The sequence below is a fragment of the Coturnix japonica genome, chromosome 24 (genome assembly GCF_001577835.2).
Source record: "Coturnix japonica isolate 7356 chromosome 24, Coturnix japonica 2.1, whole genome shotgun sequence".
Classification (NCBI taxonomy): Eukaryota; Metazoa; Chordata; class Aves; order Galliformes; family Phasianidae; genus Coturnix; species Coturnix japonica.
Window position 1 is genome coordinate 2,561,488 of NC_029539.1, and position 17,674 is coordinate 2,579,161.

Below are 17,674 nucleotides of genomic sequence, written 5' to 3' on the forward strand. Positions count from 1 at the left end.
CACCCATAGGGCATGGAGGCAAAGCAACAGAACTGGAGTGTTCAAGCAACATGGTTCCAGTTAGCAAGATCAGCACTGCTGGATAACGCAAACTACTCAGCAGATGGTAATATTTTACCTTAGCAAATCTGCCTTCATCCTGTTTGCAACTTTCTATGGTCAATTAATGATGTACTCTTCTGACACTTACAAGTAAATTTCAGCCCTCTCCAAGTAAATATTAGGGAGAACTCAACGCCAAATGTACATAAGCATTTACTTACAAGCTCATCCAATTGGGAAGCAATATCAGGTGATATATCTAATTAACTACAAGAGCTTGGATTTTACTGTCATGTGGAAAGAAATTTAAGCAAGAAAACAACTGGTACCGGAGTAAAGAAACTGCAGCCAGCTGTGACCTGCTCACAGATACTGTCAGCAGTAAAAGAGGCTAAATTCATCAACTAAATTATGTGCTCAGCTATATCCCCACAGACCACACATGCTAGGAGAGCTGCAGTTTACTGTAAATGTGGCTGACAGATGGCTGCCAGACATTACAATGGACTTAATCATTGCAAAGCCCACCACCCTGGTCTGGCAGCTGTGTACACAGTGCGTCATGGCTGCTGGGGCCACACTGGGGTGCTCAGGAACCTCTCTGAAGCCAAGGGAGGAGAGCAGCACAGCGTGATTTACCCGGGTGGTCTGGAGGCTGTGGTAGGAAGGCCTAAGGTTTAGGGAGCAGTGCTTAAGTCTCCTGGGTCTCTCCTTGACATGCTGCACGGCTCAGTGCGTGTCACAGGGCTGTATAAAGCAGGAGGGATTTGGGGAGGGCCCTGTGCCGGCTGTTAGCTAAAGGAAGGGTTGGATTATGCCAGGAAGGATGCCAGTTCTATAGTCTATGTAAGCCCCTGTTTGAGGACTTGACCACCCTTGTAGTAATGCTTATCCTAATATCTGACTGGAATCCCCCTTTTCACAACCTGCTGTTGCCTCCCATCCATGTCTTGTGTACCTCTGAGAAGAGTCTGGTTCAGATTTCTCTACAACCTTGTTATTCCTTCTGCAAGGCTTACATATTCATCCCTAAGGCATGCAGGTACACTCACATAAATTTACAAGGACAGAAGTGAGGCACAGAAGCTGCAGCTTGTCCAGGAACCCTTCCATCTGTAACAGGGCTTGAGGTCCTTTCCCAGAGTTCAAGCTTAGATGAGTTCCCTAAGAAATGCCCACTGCCAACTCTCCTAAATCATTCAGCAAAATTATTCAATCATTTCTCTTTGGACTGTACTGACCTGTTTCCATGCAATGCCTGTATTCTTGCACCAGCACTGGAGATCTCATGTTCCCCAGTTTATATGCTTTCCCTTTTGCAGAAAAAAGCCCTTGAGGTGCTACGGAAAAGTGAATGTGAGCTGACAGAATGTACTCAGTGCAAAGGCCAATAGCATCATGGTCTGCACTGGAAAGGATGTGGCTATCAGGTGATAAAGGTGATCTCTCCCATCTACGCAGCAGTGTTGGGACTAGGTTCAGTTTGGGGCTTCCCATTATGAGATGTGGATATATAAGAAATAGACTAGCAAATTCCAAAGCACAATTGTTCACAAGATAGGAATAATGTAATAGCCTGGTTATTTTTTGTTCCAGGAATAGGCTTTAACACTTCATGTTATTGCTTCAACGTTTCCTGTTGTATGACAGTAAGTGCCTGATGTGTGTTGAAGCAAAGGAAATGAGTTGGCCAAGTTGTGGTAGGGACCTCAGTCTGATTAAGAGTAAGGGAAAAGTTCTTTGCTTTTGGGTTGATGGTCAGATCTCCTATGAACATTGACTGTATGGAAATGGAGAGCCCCAGTAGTAGATTCAGCTGCCCATGTGTGCCACCCATTCCTCCTAGGCTTACTTCTCTATACTTCACCTGACCTTTACAGTCTGTTTCCTGATAAGATTCCTGACCTTTTCACTTCCAATTAGCAGACTCATTCAGCTGTTGCCTGAACCACATCTTTATCATCCTCTTTCTTTTCAGTATCTTGGAAACACTGTGCTTGCTCACTAGAGCTCGATGATGTATTGTAGCTCTTAGCCAGACCTTCCTTGCTCTCCCTTGCTGCCCAGATGCCACTTCTCTCTGCAGACACACTTGGGGCATCCCTCACTCCAGAGAAGGGATGTGTGCCGGAGGAGAACTAGATTACTCTTTTGTGCAAAGGTCACAGCAATATTTGGCAAGCATGATGCTTGCGTGTTCTCATTCAGGGCTTCCCCTAGCAATGGCCCAAGGCTTTTACAGACTTCCCTGCTCTGTGAAGCCCTTGGTATTTGCAAACATGCAAAATATACGTAACGTGCATTTCAGTTGCTGCCATGAGAGCCCTGCGGTGAGCAGAGAAGAAAATCTGCTTCCCTCCCTCTCCCATTGCAAGGGTAGAAATGAGTGCTGGCAAGTAGTTGAACATAGCTTGGCTCTGACAGATTTTAAATGGTAATTTAACGCTTTGAACTTCTGAAACAAGCCAAGGGTTGTGATAACCTACATGAAGCTTAAAAAAGAAATTGTGGATTTGTGTAGAAAAACATAAAAAAGTTAGATTTTCCTTAACTTTTCAGATACGGAAACTTCCAAAGTAGCAAAAAGATGTTCTTCATTTTCTTCTACTGCTTTTTAAGTTGCAGCAACAACATGATCAACTTAACCAACGTGATTAATGAGGCACTGCTGTGTAGCTATGTCCTTTTTCGGGCGGCAGGCTGTTGTTATGTGGAATAGATCCAGAAGTCTGGGGAACGTGGAGGTCTGGCCTTCAGCTCATAAACTACAATCCTGTGGGTGATGGAATCCTCCTGAGACCTCTCATCTCTGGCTATTGCCAGTGCACTGGAGTATCTGAGAAACAGAGATTGCTAGGTAGAGAGTATCTGTAACCCTACCCCTTCTAGAGTCACTGTTCTTGTTCCTTGCGCTATGCTCAGCCTGAAAGATTGCACCTTCTGTTCATCCCAGGAGTTCAACATCTTTCACAAGACTCATGGGGATGATGGGGAGGAGCTGCTGCTGCTGTTCATTTTCTGCCCTAGGCTAGGCTGTAGCTGAGTGTTTGAGATTGAGTGAGTACGAGGATATGAAAAGTGACAGAGTGCTAATACATTAGGCATTCATTCTGTATCATATTAGTAGCGCTTGTAGTGGATAAGTGAGATGTCATACCATGTTATGTGCAATTATGGGTGCAGAACTGAGCATCTCGCTGAAATAATGTGGATGTGCTGAACAGGGACTGAGGCCTGCACCTTAAAACAATACCCAACTTTGAAAATGCCTAAAATTCAGACAAAACATAAAGTTTCTGAGTACCTCCTAGTTTTCTTAGTACCCTTCTTGGCATGCTTAACAAGTTGAAGTTCTGAGACAAAGCAGCAACAAAGCAGAATCAGTTCAGTGCTTTCTGGTTCCCCTGTTACTTTGAGGCTATGAGGAAGAATTCTTACCACAACAAGGGAATCAGGAATCTATCTCAACCTCTTTTCCTCCTTCCCATGTTCACAGTTCTCAGCTGTTGCAACCAGATCCTTCTTTTCAGTGTCCATCAACACCATCCAAGATGTGTCTGTCCTCTTGTGTTCCTCAGCACAAAGCCTTTTAAAGTAGCCCAGAGATACTTGCAGAGAAAGAGAGAATCAGAAATCCTCAGGTGCTTCAGCCCCCCTGAGGGATCTGTGTTGTGTGGACAAGCACTGTGCAGATCTGATCCACACAGCTGGAAATCATCAGCTGCATCTCTAAAAAGCTTAGCTGAGCTGTGTAAACTGAAGACACCTCGACCATTTTACTGGTAGAATGCCTGGACTGAAGGCTAAGGGACTTCACACGTTGCTCTGTACAAACACTCTGTGAAGCATTAAATAGGAAGATGCAGTTCTGATGTCTTGTTTGCTGTTCTTTGTGGTCTCTGGGGATATAAACCCAGAACTGCCTACTTGCACTTTATTTTAAAATGCAACAAGAAAAAGGACAACCACAGTACGTACATAGCTGCTGGCTGTCTCTGGAGATCCGGAGGTAATTGAATGCTTCAGTGTCTTTCCAGTATTCCAGAGTTTCTGCAGGCTTTGGACTCAGTTGTGTGTTGGTATGGAAGGTAAACTTCCTGCTGGCTTTTCCAGGGACCGTTCTAGCTCTTGCTTCTAGGAATGTGTAAGTCAGATCCTCAGCATGTATGTGGCCCTTAGTACTGTGGGATTGGTCTTTCATCTGAATCTACTGGAGAAACCCCAAGCTCTCCCCCAGCATGTTGTATCCTTGTTGCTAGAGCCACTTGGGAGACCCAGACTTGTACCTCATTCCTGCCTTGGGGCAGTGAGATATGCTGTGCTTGGAGCATTGACATGCACACTATGAGCTTTCCTCTTCATCCAGATAAGGGACTGACTGGCTGCTCCCATACAGGGGAAGAATGGCCAACAGAGCCCAATGTCCATGCAGCAGAGTTTCTTTAGTAAGGATCTGTGTGATCTGCCTGCCATGTTCTTGCCCCTCCTGCACTTCTTGCTCTGTCCTTACAAACCTCTTAACAATCACAGGCTCTGCTTTGTGCAGTTCTGCTGCTTTCTCTTCTCTTTGGACCTTCCTAGCTCTGCAGTGGTTTCAATTCCAAAGGCTTCACGTCACCATTTGGAAACTCGGCAGCATGCCGGACTGCTCTTTGCTTTCTGCTTAACAGCCTCCTCCAGCCTCAGCCCCAGCACATGTGGTTCCAATTACAGGGGACCTCTGCAATGCAATGTGGATATGGACGAGGATAGGACGACCTCTTTCCTTCTGACACAGCCAGCCTGTCCCTGCGGGAGCTGACTGTGAGCTCACATATTTCTTGTTTGAGACGCTTGTGCTTCACAACTGAATTCCTGAAATCAAAGGGAGGCGGAGGGGAGCGGGCTGCAGGCAGCGTGCTGGGGGGCAGCTCCTGGTCACTTGGAGCACGCGAGCTCTCGGGAGAAGGAGACCTCTGGCCTTTATGGCTCTGCCAGCCAAGGAATACAGAAAGCAGATGTCCCAGAGCACAGCCCTGGCTGAGTTAATTATCCTTAGGAGACTTACAGCCGCCCCCAGCTTTTCCTCCCTTGCCCAAAGAATGCAAAATAGCTGTCTGTAAGAAAACACCATTTTATGTTTATTCTGGCCTAAAATGCTGTCAGTGCAACTAGACGTTAGGGCTAGCATAGGCCAGTAGTGGACACAGGATGTCAACCTTGTGGGTCCTCCTTATAGCTCAGGCACAACCCAGCATGGCTATTTGCTTGGCTCACTTATCTGCAGAAGAAACTGCAGGAGGTTTGGAAGGGGAGATGAGATACAGGACTTGATGTGCAGGTCTGTCCTATCACTGTAATTATTGAGGGGGGAAAGAATGATCTGTTTGTCAGTGGAGGAAAAACTGTAGAATTAGTGTCTGTTGTGTCATTGATACTTCAATGATTGGAGCTTCAGAATCACTCAGGTGTGAGATTTTTACTCCAAATACAACTCCGTGCTCAGAAAAGCATCCAGCCTCCTATTTAAGCATGTAAGACTCAAAACCTGTCTGTTACAGAATGCTCCGGTTGCATTCCCCAGTGCTCTCACAAGCAGTGAGAGCTGGCTCTGGTTTTTCCATGAAGCAGCTTAGTAAATCTGTTCCTACAAGGCAGCAGGGAGATGGAGCTCAAACAGATGTGAAGTCTTAAATTCCTGGCATGAAGGAGTGGTTCAAAGTTGCAACACTGCAGACCGAGCTGTGCTTTTGTGTTTAACTCTCCAATGTTGTTCTTGTATGTATCAAGACAGAATACGCTGTCTTCAAATCCATGCGTGGGATCATAGAATCACCACAGTTGGAAAAGACCTCCAAGATCATCCAGTCTAATCATCCACCTACCACTGATGCTTCCATACTAAACCACATCCCTCAGTACAACATCTAAGACACACATTGAGCACATATGTGCACGATTATTCAGCTGGAGAAACGTTATCTGTCTGGATAATTCTGCAGACAAGACTGTAGGGGTGGGTTAATGCTGTTTAAGCAGAAATCTGGACTTTGAGAAGAATGCGTTACTCAGAAGACTAAAAGACCAAAACTTCCTTTATAAAAAGACCACATTTCTGGGTAGTGGGATCAGACCAAGGTGTGCAAATAATTCTGTTTAGAACCCAAGGAGGACTCAAGAGATCAGACTATAAATGTATTGCCTATGTTTGAAACTATTTGTCTTTAGCAAATGGAGAACCTATTGCAGTTGGATTGGAAGTTGCCCAGACAGTACTACATACTACACAGTGCTCGAATGACAGTCTTCACGACTGATGTTTCCAGAACAAAGTCAGGTTAGGTGACTGCCCTGGGACGACCCACGGTGTGAAGAGTTCTTACTTTTAATGTTTGCATTTAGTAAAGCCCTTTTAAAACCTGGCTTAACTTAAGCAAGTGTTTATACCTCACCTCACCAACTTGAGCCTAAGGAATGGGAGTAGAAACACAAGCTATAATTTTCCTGTGACTCAAGGCATCATATGCTAGAAACAGACCAAGGATTCCTGCAGCTTCAGGGTTTCTTTGGAGAAGTTACGGTCAGCAACTCAAGTTTGTCTTACTGGATAAAAAAAAAAAGCCAAAATAAATATAAAAAGACAAAAAAAAAGGTGTTAAGTTTAGCTGGAAAATGTGCTTCATCAGACAATTCCCAGCAGCGAGGACCCATTTTTAACACCGAGTGATCTCAGTGCTGGTGTGGTTGGGGCCAGGTTGGAAAATCTCACTGTGGATTTCTTGTATCACAGTTCTCTGAAGCTTTTATGGGCGCTTCTTTCTAAGCGTGGCAGTTAGGTGATAAAGCACGGACTTTTACTTTTGAAAGTAACACCTATATTGAGCGTTGCTCCCTAATTCATCTGCCTTCCAAAGCTAATGAAAGATTTAACTCTGGAAGCTTTTTAGCTTTTAGCACATGAACTCGCCTACAAATAATTTCAGCCAAACATGTATTTTCCATCTGATCCTGTGTGCATGTTCCTGTGCCTGACATCTATGTATATTTGATATTATCAGATGCACGTGAGTTTTTGTGGCATATATGCATATACTTGTTAATGGATGGCCATGAAAATAAGTCTAGCTTTCATGATAGCACGTGTGATTGTATTGAGTATGAAAACACATCTTTGTTTGGTCATAATTAGGTGAGGTCTGCTGGCCCACAGTTGCATTGAGCTTGGTACTTGCATTGCACTACAGCTGACCTGCTTTTATCATAGAATCATAGAATAGCCTGGATGGAAAAGGATAAAAATGATCATGTAGTTTCAACCCCCAGCTATGTGCAGGGTCGCCAACCACCAAACCAGGCTGCCCAGAGCCACATCCATCCTGGCCTTGAATGAATGCATATTCATTTTTACTTGATGTATGTTTGCTTTGGCGTTCTTAACAATGCTTGTTGGTCTGGAGTGTGCTGGGTGACTGAGCTATTGTCTTCTGAACAATGGCGCACTGCTGGAGCATGATGATGATACAGGAGATCCACAAGCCAATGCTTTGTGGTGCTGCTGCTCTGCAAGAACAAACTGACCTCCCCCTGCAGTCATGCAATGTGTCTGAGTAAGGCCTGAGTAAAGCTGAAGCAATTCCTGAATTACTGTTCATGGCACAGAGTCCCACACAGGTTGTGGAACTGGAAGAGGGTTTTTGGGTGAGAAGTGCAGAGCCTGCACACACATTGCCTTATTGAGCAAGGCAGTGGGTCTGACTTTTGGGAAAACCATCCGTTGTCTGTGCTGTATCCGTGGTCTAAGTGCAGGGCTGCTCTGGATGTGCTCTGCCCTCATGTGGTTCTGGAGCTCTGAGAGGGGCTGTTCTCATTTGTGCTTCAGCCCTGCTTGCTGCAGTGATACCCACACTCTAAATGCTGTGAATGTCTGTTCACTTCCAGCTCTTTTCAGATGCTGCACTGGGCATTTCCACAACTGGTACCTTGCATTAAGTACTTCCAGCAATCCATATTTCAAGCTTCCTTTTGACTTTGCACAGAGATTGGATTTCTTGTAGAGTTTGTGGGCTTCAAAAACAATAAGGACTAAAGGGACACGTTTTTTGAATAGGAATGTCAGCTGTGTCATGGAAAAGCAGGCAAGCCCTGTGCCTGGTGGGCACTTATTGCCAGGGCTCAGTTTGAATCTCAGAGCACATTAACTGGGGGCAACAAGAACAGAATGCGATGTGAGCTCTCCTGAAAACAGTCTGTCCAAGCCGGTTTGCTTATTGCTGTTACACTCCATCAAAATGCAATTTATGATCCTGACCCAGGCATCAAATGTAAAACTCCATTTTAAAATCCAGAATACCTTGTGAGATCTACACAAAGCCTCAGAGCCCTGCTGGCGCAGCCTTTGAAGCTGCTGCAAAATGTTATGTGAATGCTCACGATTGTGGCACTTTAATTAAACTTATTGATCAGTCATCTAGTGAGTGTCAGCATGTTAATGAAGGCAGCCGGCAGCAGTGTGGCTGAAAGAGAAAGCAGGCATTTCCCTTAGCAGAAGGTATAATTGTATTTGGCAGATGGAGCTTTGAGCCCAGTGAACCCAGTGATAAACTGGATTAATTTTCCCTTTAAAGAAAGCAACTAATGTGGCTGAAAAGGAGCTTTCGTAGCCATCAATTCATGCAGAGATGTGAGTAGAGAAGGGTTTAATCCTTTGCAAGACTCTTCTTGTCTTCTCCTTCCAGGCGTTTTTATACACGTGCACACGTGTAGAAGCTGATGCCTTTGGTACAAGCACTTAACAGTATTGATTCAATATCAGGAGCTTGTGATGTGACAACCAAGAGGCAAATCTGAGAATGGGAGCAGGAGAGAGGAGTATTTTTAGACCATGCTAGTCCTGAGGAAACAGAAAAAGCCGACACAGCATCTCTTTGGATGGCGTTTTTGCTTCTTTTTGTGCTTAAAAGTAAAGGCAACGTTAAAAATCCACTGCTTGAATCCAAGTGCAGGAGCAGCCTGTGTAACTGCAGCTGTTGCCAGTAATCTCGCTACGTAATCATGCCATTGTGCATTGAAATACACACGTGGAGTATATCTTCCTAGCGCTGCCAGCTCAGTTTTAATCAACTTCGTGTTAATTGATCCAAGAACCAGGAGATTTCACGTGAGAAAAAGCACTGATTATCAAAACTGGGAGATGTGCAAAGCCAAGAGCCGGCCCTTGCTTCGGTTTGGTTCCAGCAGGAACCAGGATACAGAAAAAGGCTCCGATTTAAGCAGCTCCGGATGCGCCATCTCCTGGCTCTGGGTTGGGGCTTTGGCTGTGGCCGGGCTGTCACACTTAATAACGTGTGAAGGACTCGGCTTCCCTCTAGTGGTTCTCCTGGGTAATTTCTTTTCCTTCTCAGTCTCTCTTTGATCATTTCTGAGGTTTTTTTGTTGTTATTTCGATGTTGTTATTGAAAGACCGTTCGCTATTCTGCTTAATGCCCTTGTTCCCAGGCTGGTACCTTGTCTGCAGTGATAGGGAAGAGACTAAGCACCATCAGGCTAACAACAAAACCATGATAGATAGGGATAAAACTATGGGCTGGGAGGGTCTTCCAGACTGAAATGCCACTTCTGAATTAAGGGGATAAAAAGTGAGGGCAAAAACAAGGAGGTAATCTGTAACTCTGATTACAATGGGGACATAGATGCATAGATGAGCAAAACGACTGTGTGACTTCAGTACTGACAGCTCTGGAGTGCAAAGCCATCTGTTCTTCATGCTTCAATATTGGTGTGAAATAATCTCCTTGTGTACGTATGAATGTCTCCCTGAATCAGCTGCAATCTGTGCAGGAAGCCAAGCTGTTGGGTTTTCTTTGATGCCACGAAGCATACAAGGAAGAATGCAGCGAAATCTAAGCTGCGAGCACAGAAATGGATCCTTACTCACAGCCTCTGACCACCAGCATTTATCTTTCAGCTTCCTGTTCTGTCTGGCTGGCTGAGGCTCAGACTGAATTTAAAAGAGTGGCCGAAGAAAACGTGACTTTGCCTTGTCACCATCGCCTGGGCCTCCTGGAACAAGGCAGCCTGGACATTGAGTGGCTGCTGCACACATCTGAATCAGTGCAGAAAGCGGTAGGTTCATCCACGATCTGCTGGGCAAACAGCCCAACAGCCCTATTGCTGTGCTGGTATCAATAGCAGCCATTGGTTTAAAGAGAAATCTGTGAAGTCCTTTGCAGTTTATACTGAGGAAGTAAGGAGAAAACCTAGCTGATGTGTTTAAAGTGTGTGAAAGTGAAGTAATCACTCGTCCTGTATTAAGGAGGTAGTGATGCAACTGTGTTTTCCTTAGATCAATGGTATTATTTTATCAGTCGTCTCCAGATAAACTCAGAAGTGCCCTTTGGGCTCTCAGGAATTCTATTTCATAGGCATGGGCTTTGAAACCTTGGGGGGAAGGAAAAAGTATAGTCATTAAGTACTTATAAAATCGGGTCTGCAGTAACTTGAATCAGAAGAATGATTACTTTGCTGTTTATGTTGAACCCAGCCACAATCAGTGGCTACTTGTGGCATCAGATGATTGGTGCTGGTACAGATGCTCAAATATGAACCTTTAGTGCAAATATAGTTCATGTATCAGCCTCAGATTTGAAAACCAGGTTTAATTTTCCACCTTGCTCTGGGCTTCCTGGTTGACCCTGGGTAAGGCATTTAGTGATACAGGACCTTAGCCTGCAGATTCTGGAAAGACTTTGTTCTGCTGTTCCATACAGAAGTAAAATTACAGCTGTCCATCTCTGCTCCTCAGGTGATCACCTACTCTGGAGGCCACGTTTATGATGACCTGAATGAAGAACAGAAGGGCCGTGTTTCATTCACCTCCAACTTCCGTGCTGGAGATGCATCCCTGCAGATCATCTCCCTGCAGTCCAGTGATGCAGGGAAGTACATATGTAAGGTGAAGAATGCTGGGCAGTACGAATGGGCTCACATCACCCTGAATGTTGTAGGTAAGATCATTTTATTATTCTTTCAAAGACATATAAAGATATATAGATATCTAGGCACATTTCCTGTAGGGAGATTCATTACATTAGGGTATAAATACACACAGACATCTCTTGATCAGGTTTCATTAAGCTTGTATCTGCTTTTGCATATTTTGGCATAGGACAGAACACAGGAAGAGCCCAGAGAATTACTTTGTGGTAAGCGTAACCCACTTGCAACATCTCCTTTCTAAATTATCCTATGATCTCATCATGCAAACTAGAGTGATATCCTAGCAACCATCACTGTCCAAAACTCTTGCTGAGGACTCTGTGTCCCTGAAGCCCAAACTGACCCAAGTCAGTGAAGGTGATGGATAAGCCACTGGGGTTAGCGTTTATCTTCCCTAATTCCAGTTTATTGCTTGGCATTTGGAACCTGTTATCACTCCGTGTAAGTCCTGATGTGACCCACCAGATCGTGTGGGGAGAAGGAAGAAATAGAGAAGCAGGAAAGGATTTCAGGGAAAGGATGTTCTCTAAAGAGAATGCCTAGAAGAAGGCTTTGATACAGCTCCATTGGCACATGTATCCATGAAGCAGGCAGACTCAAAACAGAATGTGTTCTTTCTACTTCCTACACTATAATGCTGCACAAGGTTACAGTTAAAGTCCACTGACAAACATCACTAGTGTAAATAATAATAATTTTTAAAGGGTTTTAGGAAAATAATCCGCTGCATGTGCACAACCTGTGTTCTGTTTTGTACAGAGAAACCTTCCAAGCCCAAGTGCTGGCTAGAAGGAGAGCTGTCAGAAGGGAAAGACCTGTTCCTGCAGTGCCGTTCTTCCTCTGGCACTGCACCCATCTCCTACCGGTGGCAGCGTATAAATGAGGAAGATGAGAAAGCTGAACATCTCCCACCTACATCAAGAGTCAGTAAGTCACTTCGTCTTAAAGCTTTCCATGTGCTGAAAGCCACATAACCACCCACAGGCACACTGTGTGTCTGCCTTGGAACCGGGGAGTGCGTGCTGGCAGTGAGAGCAGTGCTTTACCAGAACTTGACTACAGCAGGATGCTGTATTGTGCTCCACCCTGAGCAAGGAAGTGCACAAGTTCTCATGTTGTGCAAAAGACTGACTACTAGTGTTTCCTGAGTTATGGCTGATCTTGAACTGATTTGATCTGCAAGTTCAGTGCTCGTTTTTGTGTCCCATCCATCCATTTTTAGTCTTTTTTTGATTAATGTGAGTGTTGTTTTTTTCCTGTTTCAGACATTTCTAATCCAGGTCAAGTCTTACTGAAGAACCTCACTCAGATGAGTACAGGGTTGTACCAATGTATGGCCACCAATGAGGCCGGACAACAGAGCTGTGTTGTTCGGGTAACAGTGCAGCGTGAGTATTGCACATAACTGGTCTTCTCACCTCTGTATAAGCAATGTAGGTCCTCAGCTGACCCACTTCTCTGCATGAGCCCTGTGCCACACCTTTGCCCTTTTGTACTCCAGTCACATGGAACAGTTCTCAATTGCTCAGCAGTGTTTCCATACAGCCTGGAGTGATAAATGCTGTTTTGGTCTGTTAGAAATACTGATCTGGGGAATGACCAACAAAATTCCTTGTTGCATTTGAAACAGCAAGCTATTTCCAGGCAGCCCACAAGGGCTGTAATGTGCGAAGGGAAAAAGCAACTTTGGGCACAGCTTGGTTTTAATCCAGATTCAATACATTTGGCCCAACCAGTAGAGAATAAAATCGGTATCTATGTGATTAATCACATCAAAGGTGTGTGGTATCTGCCTATGGTGTCTTTGCATAGGCATGCAAGGAAATGGGTGGAGTTGAGCACGGGCATTGACAGCAAATCCATCCAAACAATGCAGTTTGGAAAGCTTTTGTGTGTACATCTCAGGGGAGATCAGAGCCTGAACTGCTGAAACGAACGACTGCTGACAGAGATTGCTTCTATGGAGTTTCCATAGCTTTGGAATGTATCTGCTGAGCCAGGACTGAAGTAGCTGCATTAAGGTCATGCAGCAAGGAAAACCTGCTCCCCTCAGGCATCTGAAGTGTCCTGGCAGCTTTTATATCAATTGAACTGAATTGGTTTACAACCTCATTTCGATTTGCTAAAGCCTCCACAGGGACAAGCCCTAAGGAAACAACTTACAGCCAAACCCAACCTAGCTGCCCTTATCAAAAGGTTTCATGCAGGTTCAGCCAAGGGCTCAGAAACATTGGGAAGTGCTGTTTCATTAACCTCCTTATTTTGAATGAAGAAATGCCTTATATTGGCACAGCACAGTTTTCCTTTCTCCCATCCTTTCTGTCCCTCTCTGGTCACTTTTTTCCCCTAAAACTGAACAATTCACTCAATAAGCAGACAGAGAACATTTGAGGATTCAGACCTCATGGGGAAATATCTGTAGTTCACTCTCTTGCCTTCAGAAAATTGGTACTTTTCCTTGAGCGTGGGTTGCGCTGTCTGCCTCTATTATGCTTTTTGTGGTTCTGGGCTCTTACATAAGGATTTTTTCCTCCCCATCTCAGTTGTGACTCACAGCTGAAAGCACAGCTCCTGTGATCCCACCCTTCTAGAAGAGAATACTTTTCTCAGCATTATCTCGTGTATTTAAGATAAGTTGGCTCAACCGCATTGAGCCACTTAAGTAGTCTAAATTCTGATTTATAAATGCAGATATAACTTCTAATGTGAAACAGAACGTGTCTGTTTGGCCACTATTGAGTGTTTGCCTGTTAATCTCTTTATTTTCCTGACAACAGATGCCCAAAATATTGGCATGATTGCTGGAGCGGTTTGTGGTGTCGTGGTGGGACTTTGCCTCCTGATCCTGGTGGTGAGGCTGACAATAAGGAGGAAAGAAAAGAAGAGGTATGAGGAAGAGGAGGCCCCAAATGAAATCAGGTAACACCTTTCCCTTAATCTCCTGTTTTTCAGTTTCCTGCACACCCAACATGCTCCAAATTAACGTCTCTTTTCACTCCACGTTTCAATAACCCAGACACTGGTTTCTTAAAAGATCATTCTATAAAGCTTTTACATTCCTGAGACATCACTGACACTGTTAAGATTTCTGTTGGGAATTTTCTAAGGTTCTCATGGTCTTTCTTGAGTCTTCTGAGCAACCGTGCTCAGGGTGAGAAACCCCCTGAGCCTCTGTGTGCAGAGCTGGGAAGCCTCACCCCTGATTAAGAGTCCTAAGAACGCTGACACATGTTCTTTGAACTCATCTGTCCCATGTGTGTGAGCTCTGCCACTCACTCCTCTTGGTCTTCAGCCAATTGAGCTCAGGGAGCAAAGTTATTTTATATATATATATATATTTCCAGGAATGAGGTTTAGCTGCTCCTGTCCCTAAAGAACCCTCTCACCTCATTCCACCTTACTTCTGCCTGCCCTCATACGACACCCACCCACATGTAGTTAAGCAGGCATCTTTATAATCCATTCAGCAGCTGATTACTCTGCTGGTGGTCAAGTTGCTGGTATGGCCAGCAAGAAGGCAGTCTCTGCTCATTGCTTCCCTTGCATTTCTTGTTCTCTTTGCTTTCAAACCTTGCTTGCCTTTTTATTCTCATCTGAGCCTCTTTCGTCATCTTTTCACACCTCTCCTCTCTCTCTGGGCTCAGTTTCTGTGCTATTTTCACTGCTCACATTTTTTTTAAACCAGTAGAACAGGTCTCTGCTAATCCTGCATAGGTAATTTGTCATTATGAATAAAGATAACAGAGCAGACAGTTCTGAGCTGTTTGCACTGACACCGGGCATTTGTTCCGCGGACTTCAAATCCACACACAAAGAGCCAGTTGTGCACACATGTATTCTAAATCCATTTGGCCAATAGCTCTGCAGAGCTACAGCAAATTCAACCTACTGAGTTATGTTGCACAGAATTCAAGGAAGCCTTGCTAAATGTGGACAAATGTGTCTTGTTGAACCTCAGCAAGCAACCATTGAGCAGCAATTCAGGGTAGTAAAATGTGTAATTGTTTCTGTTCTCATGGTATGTTTGATTGCAGAGAAGATGCAGAGGCACCCAAAGCTCATCTTGTCAAGCCCAGCTCCTCATCCTCTGGTTCCAGAAGCTCACGCTCGGGTTCCTCCTCAACCAGGTCAACAGCCAACAGTGCCTCTCGCAGCCAGCGGACTTTGTCAACTGAAGCTACACCCCATCTGACTCCTCCACAGTACAGCCAGAGGGAGGTGGGAGGGAAGGAAACAGAGCCAAAGAAAGTCGACTATGCCAACCTGATGAAAATGGGAGCCACGTTGGTCATGGTGCCTGCCCAGAGCCGAGCGTTCCAGACCGTGTGAGTGCTCTGACTCCATCCAAAAACACACCATGTACCACCAGCCACATAGGAATTGTTAGATTAGCTAGTTACCTCCCTGGTCAGCTTAATTTTAGTCACCTGTGACAATCTGCACCACAAGAAGCCCTCCCACTCAACTCTTTCATAGCACTTGAGGTTCAGAGATGGATTATTTTTTGTTCTCCTGTTGTTAAAAGAAAGATAAAATTGAGGGGGAAAGGGAGCCTTCTTTTTCAAGTACCTTTCTAGAAAGCAGAACACTGAGCATCTTAAAACTACAGCTGAAAACAAGGTCAGCTAAGCGCTGTATGAATGAAATGAAGCCAAACCTCAGGACTTTTTAAAAGGGATCAACAGAGATGGAAAGATATCTGGTATTCCAAGTGAGGTTTAGGGGGAAGGGTCTTTTGTACTGTTACTGGAGAAGCTTCCAGATGAATGCATGGTCTTACCTGGAGATTTCAAGGCAGTTCATCTGCTGAAGATACTCTGGTGGTCAACCTTGAAGGGAACTGACACATGCTTGCCTATTTTCTGTATGCAGCCTTCGAGGGAAATACTTCTGGGGGCTGCAATTAAAACAGATAGGAAAGGTCAAGAGATCCAGTAGTACAGAGCCTACAAGTCAAGGAAGATACTTCAGCCTCCATGCCAAGGAAGCAGAGATACTTCAATTGCTAGGATAAGACTAATGATGCATCCAGGGAAATGCAGCCCAGCTGCTTGTATGGACAGCACTGAAAAGCTGCAGTAACTTCACCAGAGTTGTATCTGTGTCACGCGAGCCTTAGTGAGATGAGAACTGAAGCCAAAATGAAGGCATGCCTCAAAAACTGAGGGCTGCTAACCAACCAAAAAGCCCAGAGGATGGATTTGGAAGATGTATTTGCTACAGCCAGGTTGTGAATTCACCAGTTTTGGGGTGAACCATATAGAAACCTCAGAGAGCTCTTCATAAACTGAATAAACAGCATTCCTGGGCTGACCTTCACACATCCAGGTAAGATGGAGTAAATGGGAAATAGGGACAGGATTCCTGTAGGGGCAGATGGTCCCAGAACTGTCTGTCATTTATACTTTCCTCTGAAGGACTTGACTCTGACCACTGCTACACAGAAGACACTGAGCTTGTAGATTCTAAATCCTTTTCTGAGACCCCATCATCCCATTTATTTGAGATCTTAGAAGGTCTGACTGAAACGAGGCCACGTTTGGGCCACTTCCCTATAAGAAATAGGTTTCAAATTAGCCCTATACCACCTGAGAACTTCTCTTCCTAAAGCAATCACCATCTTCATCACATGTACTGTTTGCTTTCTGTACTGCAGTCAGCACAAACCACCCCCAGAAGGCCAAAATACTGTTTGTTGTGAGGGGGTGGGGGGCATTGAGCCACCAGCTGATAGAAGGGAATCATCAGCTGTTTGATAAGCTTTTGCTTTCACCAGTATTAGATTTTGCCTAGGCACCATTTCAGAGCCATATTCCTAGGTCAGCTGTGCTCTGGTTGGAGGTAGCAGCTGCTCAGTGTCTGACTCCTCTTTTTGTAGGCCCTGAAGGCATAGGTGCTGCTCCTGAGTCCTTCCAAAGCATTCCAGGTCTAAGACTTGTGAAGGTTTGTGGTTTTTAAGTTTGCTGACTGTGATGTCACCTGTGATGCAGATTACCTGCAACACCTATTCTATGAAGAGTAAAGCAGGAGTGAGTTTCTCAGCAAAGCAAACACCCCAAGCAACCTCATTAATACAAAATGAGGATAACAGTCCAAACAGTCCAGCTAGTTACAGCCTAAGTACCTAATACTGGAGGCTGGTTTGAGTCACAGGCCAGGCTTGCAATTAGCAAAGGGTGCTGTGCTCCATTGCAGCCTGGGGGCTGCTTGGTGCCAGCAAGCAGAATTCCCCCCATCCTATGCCCAACAGCCTCTTCCCTGGAGAAAAGAGTTCATTTAAAAGGTATCTCATTTCCAAAGGGATGTTTTCTGGGCTCCAGAAAACCAGGAGTTGGACAAGGGAAACAAATGAACCATAAGCCAAACTTGATTGTGTAAAATAGCGTGTTTAAAGCATTTACTGTCATATACCAGTTATTACTAGTGTGATTAAATGCATACAATGTTATGTAGCTTTCTTATGTCTAAGCAGCTAAACTGAGCTTACATCTCTTCTACCTGCTATAATTGGTGTACCTGTACTGTGTCTGAACAACTCAGAGGAAAGCAAATATTTATTATTGATTCCTTTGAATCAATGATTTCATATTATTATTTTTTGGTTGTTTTGTAAATAAACGAGCTGCAGCTGAAGTGCTACAGCTCAACTAAACCCGTA

General features: G+C 44.6%; 1 protein-coding gene across 1 annotated transcript in view; it reads left to right on the forward strand.

The window, feature by feature from the left end:
• Positions 1 to 17,674, forward strand: part of CLMP (CXADR like membrane protein) — a 34,779-nt gene extending 17,105 nt beyond the window's left edge. The window contains exons 2-7 of the mRNA XM_015884061.2: positions 9,986 to 10,143; positions 10,823 to 11,024; positions 11,776 to 11,943; positions 12,282 to 12,404; positions 13,794 to 13,935; positions 15,051 to 17,674. Of these exons, the coding sequence (XP_015739547.1) occupies positions 9,986 to 10,143; positions 10,823 to 11,024; positions 11,776 to 11,943; positions 12,282 to 12,404; positions 13,794 to 13,935; positions 15,051 to 15,345 (1,088 nt within the window). The 3' untranslated portion in view covers positions 15,346 to 17,674. The remainder of the gene's footprint in view (positions 1 to 9,985; positions 10,144 to 10,822; positions 11,025 to 11,775; positions 11,944 to 12,281; positions 12,405 to 13,793; positions 13,936 to 15,050) is intronic.